This window comes from Bufo bufo, chromosome 1 (genome assembly GCF_905171765.1).
Source record: "Bufo bufo chromosome 1, aBufBuf1.1, whole genome shotgun sequence".
Classification (NCBI taxonomy): domain Eukaryota; kingdom Metazoa; phylum Chordata; class Amphibia; order Anura; family Bufonidae; genus Bufo; species Bufo bufo.
The window spans coordinates 641097788-641118889 of record NC_053389.1 but is presented as its reverse complement, the minus strand read 5'-3'; the positions used below and the strand labels follow the sequence as shown (position 1 = coordinate 641118889).

The window sequence follows — 21102 nt, the reverse complement described above, 5'->3', positions numbered from 1 at the left end:
CATTCCCCAACTTCTCCCGAGTACAGCGATACCAGATGTGTGACACTTTTTTGCAGCCTAGGTGGGCAAAGGGGCCTACATTCCAAAGAGCACCTTTCGGATTTCACAGGTCATTTACCTACTTACCACACATTAGGGCCCCTGGAAAATGCCAGGGCAGTATAACTACCCCACAAGTGACCCTATTTTGGAAAGAAGACACCCCAAGGTATTCCGTGAGGGGCATGGCGAGTTCCTAGAATTTTTTATTTTTTGTCACAAGTTAGTGGAAAATGATGATTTTTTTTTTTTTTCATACAAAGTCTCATATTCCACTAACTTGTGACAAAAAATAAAAACTTCCATGAACTCGCCATGCCCATCAGCGAATACCTTGTGGTCTCTTCTTTCCAAAATGGGGTCACTTGTGGGGTAGTTATACTGCCCTGGCATTCTAGGGGCCCAAATGTGTGGTAAGGAGTTTGAAATCAAATTCTGTAAAAAATGACGAGTGAAATCCGAAAGGTGCTCTTTGGAATATGGGCCCCTTTGCCCACCTAGGCTGCAAAAAAGTGTCACACATCTGGTATCTCCGTATTCAGTAGAAGTTGGGGAATGTGTTTTGTGGTGTCATTTTACATATACCCATGCTGGGTGAGAGAAATATCTTGGCAAAAGACAACTTTTCCCATTTTTTTATACAAAGTTGGCATTTGACCAAGATATTTATCTCACCCAGCATGGGTATATGTAGAAAGACACCCCAAAACACATTCCCCAACTTCTACTGAATACGGAGATACCAGATGTGTGACACTTTTTTGCAGCCTAGGTGGGCAAAGGGGCCCATATTCCAAAGAGCACCTTTCGGATTTCACTCGTCATTTTTTACAGAATTTGATTTCAAACTCCTTACCACACATTTGGGCCCCTAGAATGCCAGGGCAGTATAACTACCCCACAAGTGACCCCATTTTGGAAAGAAGAGACCCCAAGGTATTCGCTGATGGGCATGGCGAGTTCATGGAAGTTTTTATTTTTTGTCACAAGTTAGTGGAATATGAGACTTTGTATGAAAAAAAAGAAAAAAAAAAATCATCATTTTCCACTAACTTGTGACAAAAAATAAAAAATTCTAGGAACTCGCCATGCCCCTCACGAAATACCTTGGGGTGTCTTCTTTCCAAAATGGGGTCACTTGTGGGGTAGTTATACTGCCCTGGCATTCTAGGGGCCCAAATGTGTGGTAAGGAGTTTGAAATCAAATTCTGTAAAAAATGACGAGTGAAATCCGAAAGGTGCTCTTTGGAATATGGGCCCCTTTGCCCACCTAGGCTGCAAAAAAGTGTCACACATCTGGTATCTCCGTATTCAGTAGAAGTTGGGGAATGTGTTTTGGGGTGTCATTTTACATATACCCATGCTGGGTGAGAGAAATATCTTGGCAAAAGACAACTTTTCCCATTTTTTTATACAAAGTTGGCATTTGACCAAGATATTTATCTCACCCAGCATGGGTATATGTAAAAAGACACCCCAAAACACATTCCCCAACTTCTACTGAATACGGAGATGCCAGATGTGTGACACTTTTTTGCAGCCTAGGTGGGCAAAGGGGCCCATATTCCAAAGAGCACCTTTCGGATTTCACTCGTCATTTTTTACAGAATTTGATTTCAAACTCCTTACCACACATTTGGGCCCCTAGAATGCCAGGGCAGTATAACTACCCCACAAGTGACCCCATTTTGGAAAGAAGAGACCCCAAGGTATTCGCTGATGGGCATGGCGAGTTCATGGAAGTTTTTATTTTTTGTCACAAGTTAGTGGAATATGAGACTTTGTATGAAAAAAAAGAAAAAAAAAATCATCATTTTCCACTAACTTGTGACAAAAAATAAAAAATTCTAGGAACTCGCCATGCCCCTCACGGAATACCTTGGGGTGTCTTCTTTCCAAAATGGGGTCACTTGTGGGGTAGTTATACTGCCCTGGCATTCTAGGGGCCCAAATGTGTGGTAAGGAGTTTGAAATCAAATTCTGTAAAAAATGACGAGTGAAATCCGAAAGGTGCTCTTTGGAATATGGGCCCCTTTGCCCACCTAGGCTGCAAAAAAGTGTCACACATCTGGCATCTCCGTATTCAGTAGAAGTTGGGGAATGTGTTTTGGGGTGTCTTTTTACATATACCCATGCTGGGTGAGATAAATATCTTGGTCAAATGCCAACTTTGTATAAAAAAATGGGAAAAGTTGTCTTTTGCCAAGACATGCCGCACGTGGCATGATCCCGCACGAGCCGCAGTCAGTGCTGACCGCGGCAATGCGAGGGTTAATGCGCTGGGTCCGGCTATCATTGACTGCCGGACCCCTGCCTCTGATCGGGTGGGCGCAGCTCATGCAACCGCCCGATCAGCCCGCCGTACATGTACTGCGCTGGTCCTTAAGTCACGTCTACCAGCACCGTACACATACATAGGGGCACATTTATTAAGATCGGCAGGGGATTTGCTTCTTCATAACTTTGTTGCATCCAACCCCAGTTCAAAATGTAAGACAGCTTCCTAGCTGTCTTACATTTAGACCACTTTCTACACCTAAGACAGGCGTAGAAAATTATGAATGAGACAGGATTCTAAGCATATTTGCTGATTCGCAGCGAGATCTCTGCCAGTCCCCATTATAGTTAATGGGACCAGACAGCGATGATTAAAGTGGTTATCCAATATAAATACCCCCACAATGCCCCTATAGACGATACTTACCTGGTCCCTGGCTATTGCGTCCCTCCAGGTCCCTGAATGGCCACCGCTGCATCTCCCCATTGCGTGGATCAAAACATCCGGTGATGGGGGGAAGCAGCAGGCCGTAATGGTGACCGCCTCCCTAGCATCACGGGTGACGCTAGGGAGGCTGGTCACCATCACAGCCTGCTACTGGCTGCTTACCCCGTAACCGGATGTTTTGATCTGCGCGACGGGGAGATGCAAGCGGTGGCCATGCAGGAATCTGGATGGATGCGGGTGCCAAGGACCGGGAAAGTATCGTCTGGGCATTGTAGGGGTATTTTCACTATTCGATAACCCCTTTAAGCTTCCGACAATGCCATAATGCAGAGAGATCCAGCAGGCTGTTCCCTGCCGAAAAAGCCTGCCAGATACTAAGCACTCGAGTGAAACTAGTCTTAGAGGCGGAAGTCGCTATTGACCATGGCATCTAATAGATTAAACACATGCAATTGGAGTTATTGCTGGTGTTGCAGCAGGGTGTCAGTTATGTATTACAGTTGACACCCGCTGATAATGGTGATGCCTCAGCTCCTGAGCCAGTACCATCCCAGTACCATATATTTACGGCATGGTGCGGGAAGGGCTCTGAGTGGAAAATTCATTCTTTTTCCAGAGGGGAGCATAACATTTATTCCTCTTACAAGCATACATTTGAATAAGATTTATGCATTGTTCCATACTGATACAGAACATCACCTTTCCTTTCCGTCACTTTATGCACTCTTCTTTCCTTCAGCACTTGATAAAACTTTCTACCTGCATCTGCCACTAGGGGGAGCTCAGTGCATAGGAATTTATACAAGTGCCATTCAAATAAATAATAGCTTTTAAAGTGAATCTGCCAGCTCCAGAATTAGAGTAAGCGTTGTATAAGGTAAAGGGTGCTGAGTCCGGTTATGCAATTCATACTCACTTACATTCCTGTGCTCCCACAAATGAGCAGTAAAATGCATTGAGAGGACTCCTTACTGAGTCCTCTCCATTATGTGCATGAGCATTTCATGATAGCTTTGGGCTGAAAATGATACCTAGGGGAATCGCGAAGAGAGGTCCAAGAGAGCTACAAGGATAGAAAAGACCGATAAGTTCCCTTTTCCAATGTAGTCATATCCTCTATTCACATAATTCTATGAAGTTCATCCAAGTTCCTCTTTTAAGACTCTTCTATTTTTTTATGTTTTAAGCAAAAAGGAAGGATGTGGTTATGGTTTTAGTACAAGATGTAAGACTGTACGTTTCTAGAAGGCATTTTGAAAAATGACTGCTGCGAGAAAAGTTATGATAATGACTCTACTACTTTATTCATTGACTTCTCAAGGAAAAGGTAGGTGTCATAGAAAAAATGTTTTATCAGAATTATGTAGCATATGTAGACATATTTATTTTTTGTCAGATTTGTATGGATTAATACAGAAGAAAACATATGTATGCTTCCATATGACATAAGAGGCATTTAGCACTACAGATGTGGACTTTCCTCATCTCTATTTGGCCCAGACTGCCATGACTTCTCTCAGCCATGTCTTGTCTTTGCAGAGTTTACCACACAGACATCTTGTAACGGGGTTCCGAAGGTGCACTCGGTCCCCCATTGCCCGCAGAACTGTTGCTTAGCTTTGGGAATGAGGATCTGTGTTTGACCTCATTCCCAGGGCGGCTTTACTGCTGGGTGGCTCCCTGCTCCTAAGTCTGCCTTGAGCGCCGAGCTGATCACTCGGTGCTCAACTGGTTGGTCTGTCGGTCATGTGACGCCTGCCACGTCACATGACCCTCACTCCCCACTATAAATACAGGCAGCCTGCTAGCCACAGGTTGCCTGTTAATTTCTAGGTTCCTGGCTATTTGTTGGACTACTGAATACTCACCTGATTCCATTCCCTGACGATCCTTTTGTCTGCTCCTCCTGTACTGCGCATCCGTCCTGGTATTGTGACCTCGGCTCCCACCTGACTACTCTCTTAGGACTCCTCTTGTACTTCTCTACTGTCCTTGTATTTGACCCCGGCTTCTCCTGACCATTCTTTGCTTAACCCCTTGTACTGCGTAGCTCTCTTGGTTCTGACCCGGTCCGTTCATGTTCCGTATTTTGTCTTGTCTGTCTTCCCTGCACGTATCCTATGTTAGGGACTGTCGTCCAGTTGTCCCCTGTCATCAGGACTCGTGAGGCAAGTAGGCAGGACCAGGGGTGAGGGTGGAGCGCAGTGGTCACTATCCTTCCCCCTGTGTGTGTGTGGACGTGACCGTTACAGATTAACAGGCCCAATAACCACTGTATCATGAATCCTCTTACTACCCTGACTGACCATGTCTCTAACTTGACACAGGTGGTGCAGGAGCTAGGAGAGAAACTCTGTTCTTGTGAGTTAGGGCAAGGTTCTTCCACTGCTCTGTCCTCCAGTCCACATTTTGAACCCCAGATCAAGCTCCCAGAACCCTTTTCTGGAGACCGGAAGAGGTTTCTCTCCTTTAAGGAGAATTGCAAACTCTACTTCCGTTTGCGCCCCGTGTCCTCCGGTCCTGAGAGCCAACGCGTGGGGATTATCATTTCTCTACTACAGGGTGATCCCCAGGACTGGGCATTTTCGTTACCTCCTGGGGCCAGTTGTCTAACTTCTGTGGAGGTTTTTTTTCAGTCCCTGGGTAACCTCTATGATGAACCAGACAGGGCCCTGGTAGCCGAGACGGCTCTTAGGGCACTGGTTCAGGGTCATCTCCCTGCGGAGGAGTATTGCACCCAATTCAGACGGTGGTGTGTCCCCTCAGGATGGAATGAACCAGCCCTGAAGAGTCAGTTTAGGTCTGGTCTATCTGATAATTTAAAAGATCTATTAGTCAATTACCAAATTCCTGAGACCTTAGAGGAGATGATGACCCTAGTTGTCCGACTTGACAGACGAGTTAGAGAGAGACGACAAGAACGACAGTTCTGTTCTCAGATGGTGGTCCAGCCAGAGGCCTTTTCCAGGGACAACACTGAGGTCTCCACCGAGGAACCCATGCAGGTTGGCATGACCCGGGGTAATCTTCGTCGCAGACGCGGAGAGTGCTTCTACTGTGGAGATCCTGGCAATTGGATCAACAAGTGTCCTAAGAGGGTTCTCTCTGACAAGTCTCCTAAGGCAAGACAACCTAAAGACCAGGTACACCCTGATTTTTCTAAAGGTAAGCTTTTGGTACCCATAACAATTTCTCTGGGGGTTAATAAGTGGCCGGGTAAGGCCTTTATTGACTCCGGTTCAGTGGCCAGCTTTACTGACTTTGAGTTTGCTTGTAAATTGGGTATTCCAATGTTTGCTTTACCTACACCTATCCATGTCATGGCTATTGATGCTACTCCCCTGATTGGTGGTACGGTGAGGTCATGTACCTCTGAAATTTCTCTGTCCGTGGGTGTGTGCCACTCTGAGAGATGTTCTCTTCTAGTCCTGGAGAACCTACCGGTTGAGGTGGTACTAGGGTTGCCTTGGCTCCGTTTACATAACCCAACAATTGATTGGTCCAAAGGAGAGTTGGTGAAATGGGGACCTAAGTGTGACTCATGCTTGTCCGTGGTCCAGGCTGGGGTTTCAGTAAGGTCTAATACATTACCCTCTGTTATTAAGGAATATTCTGATGTATTCTCGTCCCTTACTCCAGAGGTTCTACCCCCCCATAGACCTTATGATTGCGCCATAGAGCTAATTGAGGGTGCCGAATTTCCTAAAGGTCGAATTTATAATCTTTCAGGGACCGAACGCAAGGCTATGGAAGATTATATTAAGGAGAGCCTTGCTAGAGGGCATATTAGACCTTCAGTCTCTCCTATGGGAGCAGGGTTTTTCTTTGTTAAAAAGAAGGATGGTGGTCTTAGGCCTTGTATTGATTACCGGAGATTAAATAAAATCACTGTCCAAAATAGATACTCTCTCCCATTGATTCCGGATTTATTTAACCAGGTTTTGGTTTTCCAAGATTGACCTGAAAGGGGCATACAATCTAATCCGAATCAACGAGGGAGACGAATGGAAGACAGCGTTCAATACTCCGATAGGACACTTTGAATATCAGGTGATGTCTTTTGGACTCAGCAATGCCCCAGCTGTGTTCCAAAACGTAATGAACGATATTCTTAGGGAGTTCTTAGGTAAATGTATTATTGTCTATCTTGACTACATTTTGATATTCTCTCCTGATTTCGAATCTCATGTGTCCCATGTCAAACAAGTATTAGAGGTGTTGAGGGAGAACCAGCTATCCGCTAAGCAAGAGAAATGTGTCTTTGGTGTACAGGAGATACTGTTTCTAGGGCATGTTTTGACTCCTCACGCCTTTAAGATGGATCCTGGTAAGGTTTTAGCAATTAAGGAATGGGTAAGGCCTTCATCCTTAAAGACTTTACAACGGTTTTTGGGTTTCGCTAATTACTACCGTAAATTTATCATGAATTTTTCTGTAATTGCTAAGCCATTGACCGACCTTACTAAGAAAGGGGCGGATTTGAAGAATTGGTCTACCGAGGCCATTTCTTCATTTGAAACATTAAAAAAGGCATTTAGTAGCGCTCCCATTCTGATCCAGCCTGATCAGGAGAGACCCTTTATTGGGGAGGTGGATGCGTCCTTTCACAAGGTCCTGCTAACCTCACTAACCTGAGACCGTGTGCCTTCTTCTCTAGGAAATTCTCTCCCACGGAGAGAAACTACGACATAGGGAATAGGGAGCTGCTGGCTATTAAATGGGCATTTGAGGAGTGGAGACATTTTTTGGAGGGGGCAAGGCATCGAGTAACTGTTGTCACTGATCATAAAAACCTAATGTTTCTCGAGTCGGCTAAGAGGTTGAATCCCCGACAAGCCCGATAGGCTCTGTTTTTTACCCGTTTTGATTTCTCCATTACGTTCAGGCCGGGAAGTAAAAATGTGATGGCAGACGCATTATCTCGGAGCTTCCATGCTTTTTAACCCACTGAGACGCCGCCTGAATCCATCCTACCAGCAAACATCTTCATAGCGGCTCTAACCCAGGATATCTCGGCTCGCATTAAGGCTGAACAACATCTGGCACCGGCATCCACCCCAACAGATAAGTTGTTTGTTCCCGTACAATTTAGTCTCCAGCTGTTGGGTGAGTGTCACGATTCTGCCTTTTGTGGACATCCGGGTGTTGAGGGCACTAAGGATCTAGTTTCTAGATCTTATTGGTGGCCCACTCTGACCAGGGATGTCAAGTCCTACGTGTCGGCCTGTGAGGTTTGTGCCAGGTCTAAGACACCTAGGACTCGCCCTGCTGGTAACCTACGACCCCTACCCATTCCCAGTAGACCCTGGTCCCATATCTCGATGGACTTTATAACTGACCTACCGCTGGCGGAGGGTAAGACTGTGGTTTGGGTAGTGGTCGATAGGTTTAGCAAGATGGTTCATTTCATTCCCCTGGCTAAACTTCCGAATGCTAAAACCCTGGCGTCTATTTTTGTGAGAGAGATTGTTCGTTTACATGGCATCCCGGAAAATATTGTTTCGGACAGGTGTGTGCAGTTTGTGTCCAAATTCTGGAGGGCCTTCTGTCAAAGATGTAAAATTTCGTTGTCTTTTTCTTCCGCCTACCATCCTGAGAGTAATGGGCAGACTGAACGCCTTAATCAGTCTGTGGAACAATTCCTGAGGTTGTATGTTGCTGATGACCATCAATTATGGGTCAAATTCCTTTTGTTGGCTGAATTTGCTTTGAATAACCGTGTCAATTCTTCTGCTGGGGTCTCCCCTTTCTTTTGTAACCATGGTTTTCATCCCCGTTTTCATTCTGGGTCGTCCGTCTCCTCTAATCCTGAAGCTGATAAACTCTCCTCCGAACTGTGCACAGTTTGGGCCCGGGTTCAATCGAACCTAGAAAAGGCTCAAAGTTCTCAAAAACTCAAGGCCGATAGGAGACGTTCAAGGGGGGTGAACTTTCAGGTTGGGGATAAAGTATGGTTGTCCTCCAAGAATCTATCTCTCAAGGTAGCTTCTAGAAAATTTGCTCCTCGTTTTATTGGACCATATAAGATAATGGAGGTGATTAACCCGGTATCATTTAGGTTGGAGCTGCCCGAGTCATTCCACATTCATAATGTGTTCCATAAATCTCTACTTAAAAAAATATTTTGAACCGGTAGTACCATCGAAAGCCTCGCCTCCGCCGGTTCTTGTTAATGATGCTGTCGAGTATGTCGTGTCTAAAATAGTGGATGTCAGGAAGGTGCGTAACTCCTTGCAGTACCTGATTCACTGGAAGGGGTATGGACTTGAAGAGAGATCTTGGATACCTGCCAGGGAGGTTCATGCTCCTAGACCGGTTCGTAAATTTCATTTAGAACACCCTGAAAAGCCATCGCCTGAAGTCTTGGGTCCGGTGGCCCCTCGTAAAAGGGGGGGGGGGGGGGTACTGTAACGGGGTTCCGAAGGTGCACTCGGTCCCCCATTGCCCGCAGAACTGTTGCTTAGCTTTGGGAATGAGGATCTGTGTTTGACCTCATTCCCAGGGTGGCTTTACTGCTGGGTGGCTCCCTGCTCCTAAGTCTGCCTTGAGCGCCGAGCTGATCACTCGGTGCTCAACTGGTTGGTCTGTCGGTCATGTGACGCTGGCCACGTCACATGACCCTCACTCCCCACTATAAATACAGGCAGCCTGCTAGCCACAGGTTGCCTGTTAATTTCTAGGTTCCTGGCTATTTGTTGGACTACTGAATACTCACCTGATTCCGTTCCCTGACGATCCTTTTGCCTGCTCCTCCTGTACTGCGCATCCGTCCTGGTATTGTGACCTCGGCTCCCATCTGACTACTCTCTTAGGACTCCTCTTGTACTTCTCTACTCTCCTGGTATTTGACCCCGGCTTCTCCTGACCATTCTTTGCTTAACCCTTTGTACTGCGTAGCTCTCTTGGTTCTGACCCGGTCCGTTCATGTTCCGTATTTTGTCTTGTCTGTCTTCCCTGCACGTATCCTATGTTAGGGACTGTCGTCCAGTTGTCCCCTGTCATCAGGACTCGTGAGGCAAGTAGGCAGGGCCATGGGTGAGGGTGGAGCGCAGTGGTCACTATCCTTCCCCCTATGTGTGTGTGGACGTGACCGTTACACATCTTAGATTCATGAAGGTAAGGAAAAAAGATTCCAGCACTCACAATAAAACTTTGTTGCGCTTTATTTCTTCTAGCAGCAAATGACTCACATAGACACAATCCTCCACCCAAGCAAAAGTTGACGTGTTTCGAACACAGGTATGTTCTTAAGGGTCCATTCAAAGTCTGCAAAATCGGTCCGCATCCGTTCTACAATTTTGCGGAACGGGTGCAGACCCATTAATTTTCAATGGGGCCAGAATATGCATTTGCGGATCCGCACTTCCGCATCCGTGCTTCCGTTTCCGCCAAAAAATAGAACATGTCCTATTCTTGTCCGCAATTGCGGACAAGATTAGGCATTTTCTATTATAGTGCCGGCGATGTGCAGTCCGCAAATAGCGGAATGCACATTGCCGGTGTCCGTGTTTTGCGGATCCGCAAATCACTTACGGACGTGTCAATGGACCCTAATCGTAACCAAATGAGGCTCCCTTTGCTAGACTTTTAAATACAAGTCACACCTCCAATCAGGTCGGGGGTGAGGATAAGAAATTACCTAATGCAAAGAGAGAACTCAATAACTTGCCACATGTAACACATACTGTATCATACACAGATAAAATTATATAAAGTGTGACATTTCATATCATTGATCAACAATCCCTGATGTTCATTAACCCTTTCACGACTGCAATCTGTATATATACGTGATAGCTGCACATGCCCCGTGCAGCTACCACGTATATACACGTTCTGGCAGCTCTTTAATCCAAGCGCTGCAAAGCGCTTGGATTTAAGCTTCTGCCCCTGTCATGCTGCTGTCACGGACAGCAGACAGTGCGGTAATGCCCCAGAGTGGCCCCTTGCCGGCAATCGATCCGATTGGTTAGTCTGTGCAGACTAACCAATCGGATCGCGGCAGTGTTAAAATGCCGGTTTCAGGCTGATCTGCGCTCTGCAGATCAGAGCCTGAAATCGGTAATGTGTCCTGAACTCCCCGATCTGTGCCCCCTCCTTGTTCATGTCCTGCCCCCGATGCGGTCCTGCCCCGATCTGTGCCCCCTCCTTGTTCTTGTCCTGCCCCTGATGCGGTCCGCCCCCTCCTGCACCGATCTGTGCCCCCTTCTTGTCCATCATCTAATCCTGCCCCCCCCCATGCAGTCCGCCCCCTCCTGCCCCGATCTGTAATTTGTAAAATTCTGCCCCCCCCCTTTCCAGCGCTGCCCCCGATCGGTCCCCCTTCTGTGTGTGATGGCAGCGGCTCCATTCCTGAGCCGCCGCCATCAGCAGCGTGTGTCAGCTCTATGCTGACACTGCTGTAACCCCATAGATGCCGCAGTAGCGGCATCCATGGGGTAATAGAGGGAGGTGGCCCCCTCTCTCTCAACCATCAGGGCTGCTGCGATCGCAGCGCCCGATGGTTGCCATGGCAACCGGACGCTTTGCAAAGGCGTCCGGTTGCCATGGTATAGGCGTGCAGTGCTTCCACCTACAGGCATCTGATTGTATTATACTTTGCAATGCAAGGGCATTGCAAAGTATAGTACAACCATCAGCCCCACTGGATCTTCAAGATCCAAGAGGGAACTGATAAAAAAAAATGTGAAAATAATAAAAGTAAAAATAAATAAATAAAAATGTAAAAAATAAATTTCCTTTTCCTATAAAAAAAAAACAAAAAAACAAACAAAAACCACACATATTAGGTGTCACCGCGTCCGTAACGACCATCTCTATAAATATATCACATCATCAACCCCGTCCAATAAACACCATAAAAAATAAAAAATAAAAATGGTGTAAAAAAGTAAGCCATTTTTGTCACCTTACATCACAAAAAGTGCAACACCAAGCAATCAAAAAAGGCGAATATACCCCAAAATAGTACCAATCAAACCGTTACCTCATCCCGCAAAAAATGAGCCCATATTTAAGACAATCGCCCAAAAAATAAATAAGCTATGGCTCTCAGACTATGGAGACACTAAAACATCATTTTTTTGGTTTCAGAAATGCTATTATTGTGTAAAACTTAAATAAATAAGAAAAAGTATACATATTGGGTATTGCCACATCCGTAACGATCTGCTCTATAAAACTGTCACATGACCTAACCTCTCAGATGAACGCTGTAAAAAAAAAAAAAAAAACTTCCAAAACAGCCAATTTTTTGGCCACCTTGTCCCATAAAATGTAATAATGAATGATCAAAAAATCCTATGTACCCAAAAATTGTACCAATAAAAACCTCAACTCTTTCTGCAAAAAATGAGCCCCTGCACAAGACGATCGGCAGAAAAATAAATGGCGTTCAGAAAACCAATCCAGCAAAATCTGCCTTCCAAAAACCATACGGTGTTCCTTTCCTTCTGCGCCCTGCCGTGCGCCCTTACATCAGTTTACGACCACATGTGGGGTGTTTCTGTAAACCGCAGAATCAGAGTAATAAATATTGAGTTTTGTTTGGCTGTTAACCCTTAATGTGTTAAAGAAAAAAATGTAATAAAATAGAAAATCTGCTAAAAAAGTGAAATTTAGAAATTTCATCTCCATTTTCCTTTAATTCTTGTGGAACACCTAAAGGGTTAATAATGTTTGTAAAATTGGTTTTAAATAACTTGAGGGGTGTAGTTTCTACAATGGGGTCATTTATGGGGGGTTTCCACTATGTAAGCCCCACAAAGTGACTTCAGACCTGAACTAGTCCTTAAAAAGTGGGTTTTGGAAATTTTCTTAAAAATTTTAAGAATTGCTTCTAAACTTCTAAGCCTTCTAACGTCCTAAAAAAATAAAATAACATTTCCAAAATGATGCCAACATAAAGTAGACATATGGGGAATGTTATGTAATAAATATTTTATGAGGTATCACTTTCTGTTTTAGAAGCAGAGAAATTGAAATTTAGAAAATTGCAAATTTTTACAATTTTTTGGTAAATTTGGGATTTTTTTTTTAAAAAAAAGGAGATATATATTGACTCAAATTTATGACTGTCATGAAGTACAATGTGTCACGAGAAAACAATCTCAGATCTCAGAATGGCGTGGATAAGTAAAAGTGTTCCAAAGCTATTACCACTTAAAGTGACGCATGTCAGATTTGTAAATTTTGACCTGGACACTGGGGCATCAATGACCTTTGGTCATGAAAGGGTTAATATATAATAAAAAAATCTCAGACTAAATCTATACATAAGAAAAACACAATGCACCAGATTTATCATTAGCTCAGGTCAGAATAATGGAGTGAAAAAGTCCCCAAAAAAGTCCCAAACGCTAAAACTGCGCACAAATTTGCGGCTTTTTTCTGCTCTGCACTATGCTCGCCAGTTTTCTGAAAGTGGGCGTGTTTTCTTATGTAAATGAATCTCTAGACAGATTTACTATTGGGACTATTTAAAAAGTCGCAAAAAAGTCTCAATTTCACTCCAGTGAGGACCATGCTTATCTTATGAGACTTTTTAATAGAACATGCGACTTTTTCATAAAAACGTGCGACTTTTTCGTAAAGATGTGCGACTTTTGTAAAGCTGCTTACTGACGGATTAACTGCTACCGTCAAACCACATTTATTACAGTCTTAAAGGGCCGATCATAAATCTGACTTGGCTAAAACTGACTTTAGCCATATTTGAAAGTGGAGTGAGCTGTCAGAGTCATGATAAATCTGGCCCAATGTGTGAACAGGATAAAATGGAAAAAATATTCAGTTGATTTCAAAAGTCATATTGTTATAAAATATATCTGTGCCTTTTTGACAAATTATAACGGTGCTTACTGCTTGTTTGAAATACATTGCATGGGAGATATATATGAGAAAATAATCTTTCTTTTCTTTTATTTCTCTTTCTTTTCATTTTTTTATGTATAAATATTAATCAAATTCAATACTAATACATCAACTCCTTTCTCATACTAAGGGTCCATTCACACATCCGCAATTCTATTCCGCATTTTGCGGAACGGAATTGCGGACCCATACATTTCCGCAATATCGGACAAGAATAGACATATTCTCTTAGTGCCGGCAATGTGCGGTCCGCAAAATGCGGAACGCACATTGCCGCTGTCCATGTTTTGCGGATCCGTGGATTCGCAAAACACACACGGATGTGTGAATGGACCCTTAGTTCCATGTCAGACCTGGTATTTAACCTAAAGATCCAAAATGCTTCTCTTTGTAAAATCATTTTTTTAATATCACCTCCTCTAGGGGGGGGCACAACTTTTTCTATTGCAAATGCTCAAAACCTCTTTAAATTGCGATCATGTAAGGATATAAAATGTTTGGCTGCATTTGATGTCCCTAGGCAGGATGGATTTTCTATATAATTAATATGTTCCAATTCTAATATTCTAGTTAAAAATTTTCTCAAAGAACTGCCTATGTACATCAAATCACAGTCAGTGCATAATATAATATACACTATGACAACTGTGTTGCAATTTATGTAATTTTTTTTTAAATAGGAAATGTCATATTGTGGTTCGAATCATGAAAACATTTCTTGGGTAAAGCATATTTACATGTTTTGCAAGGATAGCTCCCACAGCCTGTATACTTAAAGGGGTTGTCCAATCTCAGACAATGGGGGCATATCGCTAGGACCCCACCGCTGAGACCCGCACCTATATCGAGAATGGGGCCCCGCAAATGAAGGATGGCGCACTGCGCATGCGCAGCCGCCCTCCATTCATTTCTATGGGGCTGCCGAAAATAGCCGAGCGCTGGTTCGGCTATTTCCGTCGGCCCCATAGAAATTAATGGGAGCCTGGCCCACGCATGCACGGTATGCTCCCATTCGCTTCTATGTGAGCAGCGCATGGTGGTGGACGGACCCCCGGGAAATCTGGGGTTCTCCAGCCACAGCTTTCCCCGCTCCGTTCTCGTTATAGGTGTGGGTCCCAGCAGTGAGACCCGCACCTATCAGACAATGGGGGAATATCCTAGCGATATGCCCCCATTGTCTGAGATGGGAATACCCCTTTAAGCCAAGTGTTAGATGAAGTTTTTACCGCGGTCGAGAAAAAGGAAGGGGACAGGGTATTAGCTAATGTACGTCGTCGTCTCGGCACCACCCTACAACCATCTTTTAAAACATTGTATAAAATATCATCCTCATATAAAATGGGGAGACATTTTAATATCACATTTTTTATTTGAAAAAATTGTTGGCTATATGTTAGTACTAGCGTGGGTTGTGTAGTTTTATTTTCACTTCTCCTGTCCATTTTCTCTTTTGTCTTTTTATCTGATTTGAAAAGTAACTCCTTTCTATATTTTTTTAAACAATATTGAGGGCCCTAGTCAGCATCCAATCGGGATATCCTCTATCTCATAAACGAGAAATAACTTCTCTGCATTCTTTGTCAAAAGAAACATCAGTACTGCAATTTCTGCGTGCTCTGATCATTTCTCCCACAGGAATTGCCTTCAGAGTATGCATAGGATGGTGACTATAAGCCCTCAATATCGTATTGCCAGTGATTTCCTTCTGATAAGTTTTGGTTTGTATAATATTATCAGGGATACCACTCAATTTGAGATTGAGGAAGTTAATAGTATGTGAATCAAAGGAACAAGTAAACTTTAAATACAACTGAAGGAAAGTATTGTAGAAACAAAACGTATCAGGATTCAAAGAGACTTATACGATTACTTTAATGACCAAATATATGAATGGGGAAGAAGAGAAAGTGCTATTCAAGCACCAAAATCTATTTTGAAAAATAAAAAACAAAATAAAAAACAAAAGCACTGGAATAAATCGCATCGAGTGAGCTTTAACTCATCTGATCAGGAGAGAGCTGAAACAGATGATTCACAGGACCTTCATCAGGGGGACTCTCCAAAAAATATGCAACAGACTAGTTCACAGCACAGTTTATCCTACTAATAAAAAATAAAATAAAAACAAAACTGGTCCGATAAGCGCTCCAAAAAACAAACAAAACATGCAGGACAAAAGCACACAAAAAAAAACAACGCATCTTATGGCTACATGTCTGCAGAAGAAGTAAAAGATTGTTCCTGTAGGCGGGAATTATTGGATGTATTGAACTTATCCAGTCATATTCTAACACATGAACAGAGGGAAGTATTGGCTTTGGGACTTAATTGTGTACCTACTGTGGACTTTGATATGTTTTCTACTATTCTGGATATAAATATGTTTGTTAGGAACTTAACTGTGAACAGACATTTCCACGATACAGTTGAACACTCGAGGACACAGGGCGAGACAAAGAACAATTTTATGGAATTTTCCTTTAAAGAGCAAGTCTCGCTAATGTGTCTGACGAGTCTTCAGCATTAAAGTGAAAATACATCTGATGGTGACATGACAGGTGATTACTTTAAGGTCTTGAACCCCCAGTTCTACCCACTTAAATCTCGCACTCATGGTATTGATGTCTTTCAGGAAGCTATTCAAAGAGAACTTGCATCCACACATGATATGCAACTCCACACAAATGTACACAACAATCTAACGAAAAAAACCAAAATCAGCTTTAAAAGAACTAGCCAATTTAAATAATGTGGTAATTAAAATGGCAGACAAAAGGGGCTCGGTTGTAGTGCTTGATAAACAAATGTACTATCAGCAGATGATGGGTATATTATCTGATGATTCCACATATCCTAAGCTGGACTGTGACCCCCTGAATAAATACCAACAGGAATATGTCAAAGTTCTGTGCAGAGGCAGAGATCTGGGAGTTATAACACACAAACAGTTCACCTTTTTAAATGTGGAATCTCCAGTTACGCCCATCATACATGCTTTACCTAAAGTACACAAAGGTACCAACCCCCCATCACTACGTCCTATAATTTCGGGTATAGGTTCGCTGACTGAAAGGTTAGGGATGTGGTTGGATTCTCTTTTGCAACCACTGGTGAAAAGAGTACCTGGATATACACTCACCTAAAGAATTATTAGGAACACCTGTTCTATTTCTCATTAATGCAATTATCTAGTCAACCAATCACATGGCCGTTGCTTCAATGCATTTAGGGATGTGGTCCTGGTCAAGACAATCTCCTGAACTCCAAACTGAATGTCAGAATGGGAAAGAAAGGTGATTTAAGCAATTTTGAGCGTGGCATGGTTGTTGGTGCCAGACGGGCCGGTCTGAGTATTTCACAATCTGCTCAGTTACTGGGATTTTCACGCACAACCATTTCTAGGATTTACAAAGAATGGTGTGAAAAGGGAAAAACATCCAGTATGCGGCAGTCCTGTGGGCGAAAATGCCTTGTGGATGCTAGAGGTCAGAGGAGAATGGGCCGACTGATTCAAGCTGATAGAAGAGCAACGTTGACTGAAATAACCACTCGTTACAACCGAGGTATGCAGCAAAGCATTTGTGAAGCCACAACACGCACAACCTTGAGGCGGATGGGCTACAACAGCAGAAGACCCCACCGGGTACCACTCATCTCCACTACAAATAGGAAAAAGAGGCTACAATTTGCACGAGCTCACCAAAATTGGACTGTTGAAGACTGAAAAAATGTTGCCTGGTCTGATGAGTCTTGATTTCTGTTGAGACATTCAAATGGTAGAGTCCGAATTTGGCGTAAACAGAATGAGAACATGTATCCATCATGCCTTGTTACCACTGTGCAGGCTGGTGGTGGTGGTGTAATGGTGTGGGGGATGTTTTCTGGGCACACTTTAGGCCCCTTAGTGCCAATTGGGCATCGTTTAAATGCCACGGGCTACCTGAGCATTGTTTCTGACCATGTCCATCCCTTCATGACCACCATGTACCCATCCTCTGATGGCTACTTCCAGCAGGATAATGCACCATGTCACAAAGCTCGAATCATTTCAAATTGGTTTCTTGAACATGACAATAAGTTCACTGTACTAAAATGGCCCCCACAGTCACCAGATCTCAACCCAATAGAGCATCTTTGGGATGTGGTGGAACGGGAGCTTCGTGCCCTGGATGTGCATCCCTCAAATCTCCATCAACTGCAAGATGCTATCCTATCAATAGGGGCCAACATTTCTAAAGAATGCTATCAGCACCTTGTTGAATCAATGCCACGTAGAATTAAGGCAGTTCTGAAGGCAAAAGGGGGTCCAACACCGTATTAGTATGGTGTTCCTAATAATTCTTTAGGTGAGTGTATAAAGGATACCTTGGATGTTCTCAGGTGCTTCTATGATATGAAATGGAGTACTAATTATACTTGGATAGCTAGTGATATTGTTTCTCTGTACCCATCAATTCCACATAATGTTGCTATTTTAGCGCTTGAATAAAATTTACACAGTGTGGGGTTTCGCTCTGGTAGATAGGGTAAGCGGGCGCAGTACAGAGGTAAAATACAAGTTCTTATCTTAACTCAAAACATCAGTGTTTATTCACACTTGAGGCAATTGCACAAAACAGCACATAACTTTGCAGTAGCAAAGTGGGGAACAAACCAGAGTAGCAAAGTGGGGAACAAACCTCATGTAATAGCCCACCATTCCCAGGAATGACTTTATTTGCCTAATGGTGACAGGTCGGGGCCAGTTCCGTATCGCCTCTATTTTGTTCACTTGGGGTTTGATGACTTCGCTCCCAATGACATACCCCAGGTACTTAGTCTTTTCTAACCCAATCTCACATTTTTTTGGGTTAGCGGTTAGGCGAGCTTTCCGAATGGAGTCCACTACAGCCTGCACTTTGGGTAGGTGACTTTCCCAGTCGGTACTGTGGATGACAATATCGTCCAGGTAAGCCGAAGCGTACCGACGATGTGGACGAAGCACAATGTCCATTAGTCGCTGAAAAGTGGCGGGGGCGCCATGCAGACCAAAGGATAAGACTTTATATTGATACAACCCCTCAGGCGTGATGAAGGCAGTTTTCTCTTTGGCAGCCTCCGTTAAGGGCACCTACCAGTACCCTTTCGTGAGGTCCAAAACAGAAAAATACCGGGCTTGTCCTAACCTCTCGAGCTTATCCACCCGGGGGCATGGGATACGCATCGAATTTGGAAACCTTGTTGTTTTCGAAAGTCGTTACAAAACCGCAACATCCCGTCCGGCTTGGGTATCAATACTATAGGACTGGCCCACTCACTTTTTGACTCCTCAATGATGTCTAGCTGCAACATTAGCTGCATCTCCTCCGACATGGCTTGTCGCCGAGCCTCGGGTACCCGGTATGGTTTTAATCTGACTTTTGCCTGATGCTCAGTGACAATGTCATGCTGGATTATGGAACTGCTTCCAGCAATTTTTACTGTGGCAGCCGCCTCTCTTGCATCAGACAGAGGGGACAGTACCTCTTCTCCTAGAAAACCAAACCCAGCCGTGGGCTGTCTTCTGTACAGGTTTCACTATCTTTCCACCGTTTGAATAAATTCACATGGTAAACCTGCTCCAGCTTTCGCCCCCTGGCTGGTGTACCTTGTAGTTTACATCTCCAATTTTCTCGAGTACCTCGTAGGGCCATTGCCACTTAGCCAGGAACTTACTGTCACGGTCAGCACGAGAACCAAAACCCGATCACCCGGGTTAAAGATCCGGAACTGAGCCTGCCGATTATAGACCCGACTCTGGGCTCGCTGAGCTGCCTAGTCCGTAGTTGTTTTATGTGCAGCAACTTACAGAGTTCCCTCATCACCTTAGACATAAAAGGGGTCACTTGGTCGGTCAGAACCTCTTTAGGCAGTCCTACTCGGGAAAACATCTCCATTAACTCCTTAGCTATGAGTTTGGCCGAGGTATGTCGCAGTGGCACCGCCTCCGGGTACCAAGTGGTGTAGTCTAGAATGACTAAGATGTGTTGTTGCCCTCTGGCGGACTTCGGTACTGGTCTATGAGGTCCTTAGCTATTCGGTCAAACGGTATTTCGATAATCGGGAGAGGTACTAGAGTACTACGGAAATGAGTACTTACAAAAATCTTCCACTTCTTTAAATATGCTGGGCCAGTAAAACCACAGTAGAATCCGATCCTGAGATTTATGCAGCCCCAGGTGACCCTCAAGAACGTGTTGGTGGGCTAGATCTAACACAAGCTTGTGATAAACCTTGGGGGCCACCAACTGTTCAATAGGCTCACCCCGTAGTTGGTTTACCCGATACAACATTTACTGATGAACCACAAAACGGGAAAACACTGACTCTGCCCCAGGTTGTTGTGGTTCACCATCTACTATTAACACATTTTCCCAAGCGCGGGATAGGGTTGGGTCCCGACGTTGGGCGGTACCAAAATGATCTCAGGAGACATTGAGGTCTGCCAATTCAGGACCCGGTTGCAAGTCCTCCACGTCTTTCACCATCACACTTAGTGGGGTTGTCTTGCCCTCTTCCACCGAAGTGGCGGTCAACCCTACCACTGGCCCTTCGGCCTCGGGTTCCCAGGGTTCTGGCCTCCCCCCGGAGCAAGGCCACTCTGCTGGGGTTACCCCTGTCTCATGGGTATCAGTCACTATCATAGCATGTGGTTAGAGACACCAGGGCGGTGGGATAGTCTTTTAAGTCTCCATGGATGCACATGACCCCGACTTTCCGGCCAGTATACTCCGCTGACCGTACCAGGGGCGCCCTTACTAGGGACACCAGACTCCCTGAGTCCAGCAGAGCCTCCGCTGGAGTGTCTCCTACCTCCACCTGGCACAGGTGGTTTAGAGTTTTTGGGGTACCTGCTGCACACAGCTTCCTGGCATATAGCGACTGACGATAGCCATAGTTAGTATCCATGTGTTCCACCTGATGGGGACAGTCAGCTCTTACATGGCCCGGCTCCTGACACAGCCAGCAGACTATTGGAGCCAGGTCCGTAGAGGGTACACCCCAGGTGGGTTTGGTTGGTACAAGTCACCGGGTCTGAGATGGAGATTTAAGGAGTTTGACTGCCCGCCTCCCAAAAGAACCCCCTGTAACAGTCTTAGCCTCGTAGCACTCCACCAGGTTTACCATTTCTAGGGCGTTGCCAGGAGACACCTGGCTGATCCAGTGCTGGAGAGGGGGTGGCAGAGCCCTCCAGAACATATCAGCCAATAGTCTATCCAGCACATCAGGCTGTAGCCACTTTTGCAAGAGGTTGAGTAAGTCATAATACTAGGTCCTCGCAGGCTCAGCCGGCTTGAACCCCCACTGATGTACCAGCTGGGCCTGGACCAACACTTTTTGGTAGTCGGACGCTTGTTCGTCAGCCCACTGGTCACGGGGTAGCTTTTCCCTGATGGCCACTTTCTCGTACATCGCCAGGTAGGTTTCAATGTCGTCTGCGGGGGTCA

At 44.7% G+C, this 21102-nt stretch overlaps 1 protein-coding gene across 3 annotated transcripts in view; it reads left to right on the top strand.

The window, feature by feature from the left end:
- The first annotated feature begins 3964 nt into the window (after positions 1-3964).
- Positions 3965-21102, top strand: part of LOC120985752 — a 111364-nt gene continuing 94226 nt past the window's right edge. For all 3 annotated transcript variants that reach the window (XM_040413868.1, XM_040413867.1, XM_040413866.1), the window contains exon 1: positions 3965-4091. In XM_040413868.1, coding sequence (XP_040269802.1) covers positions 4025-4091 — 67 coding nt within the window. In that variant the 5' untranslated portion in view covers positions 3965-4024. The remainder of the gene's footprint in view (positions 4092-21102) is intronic.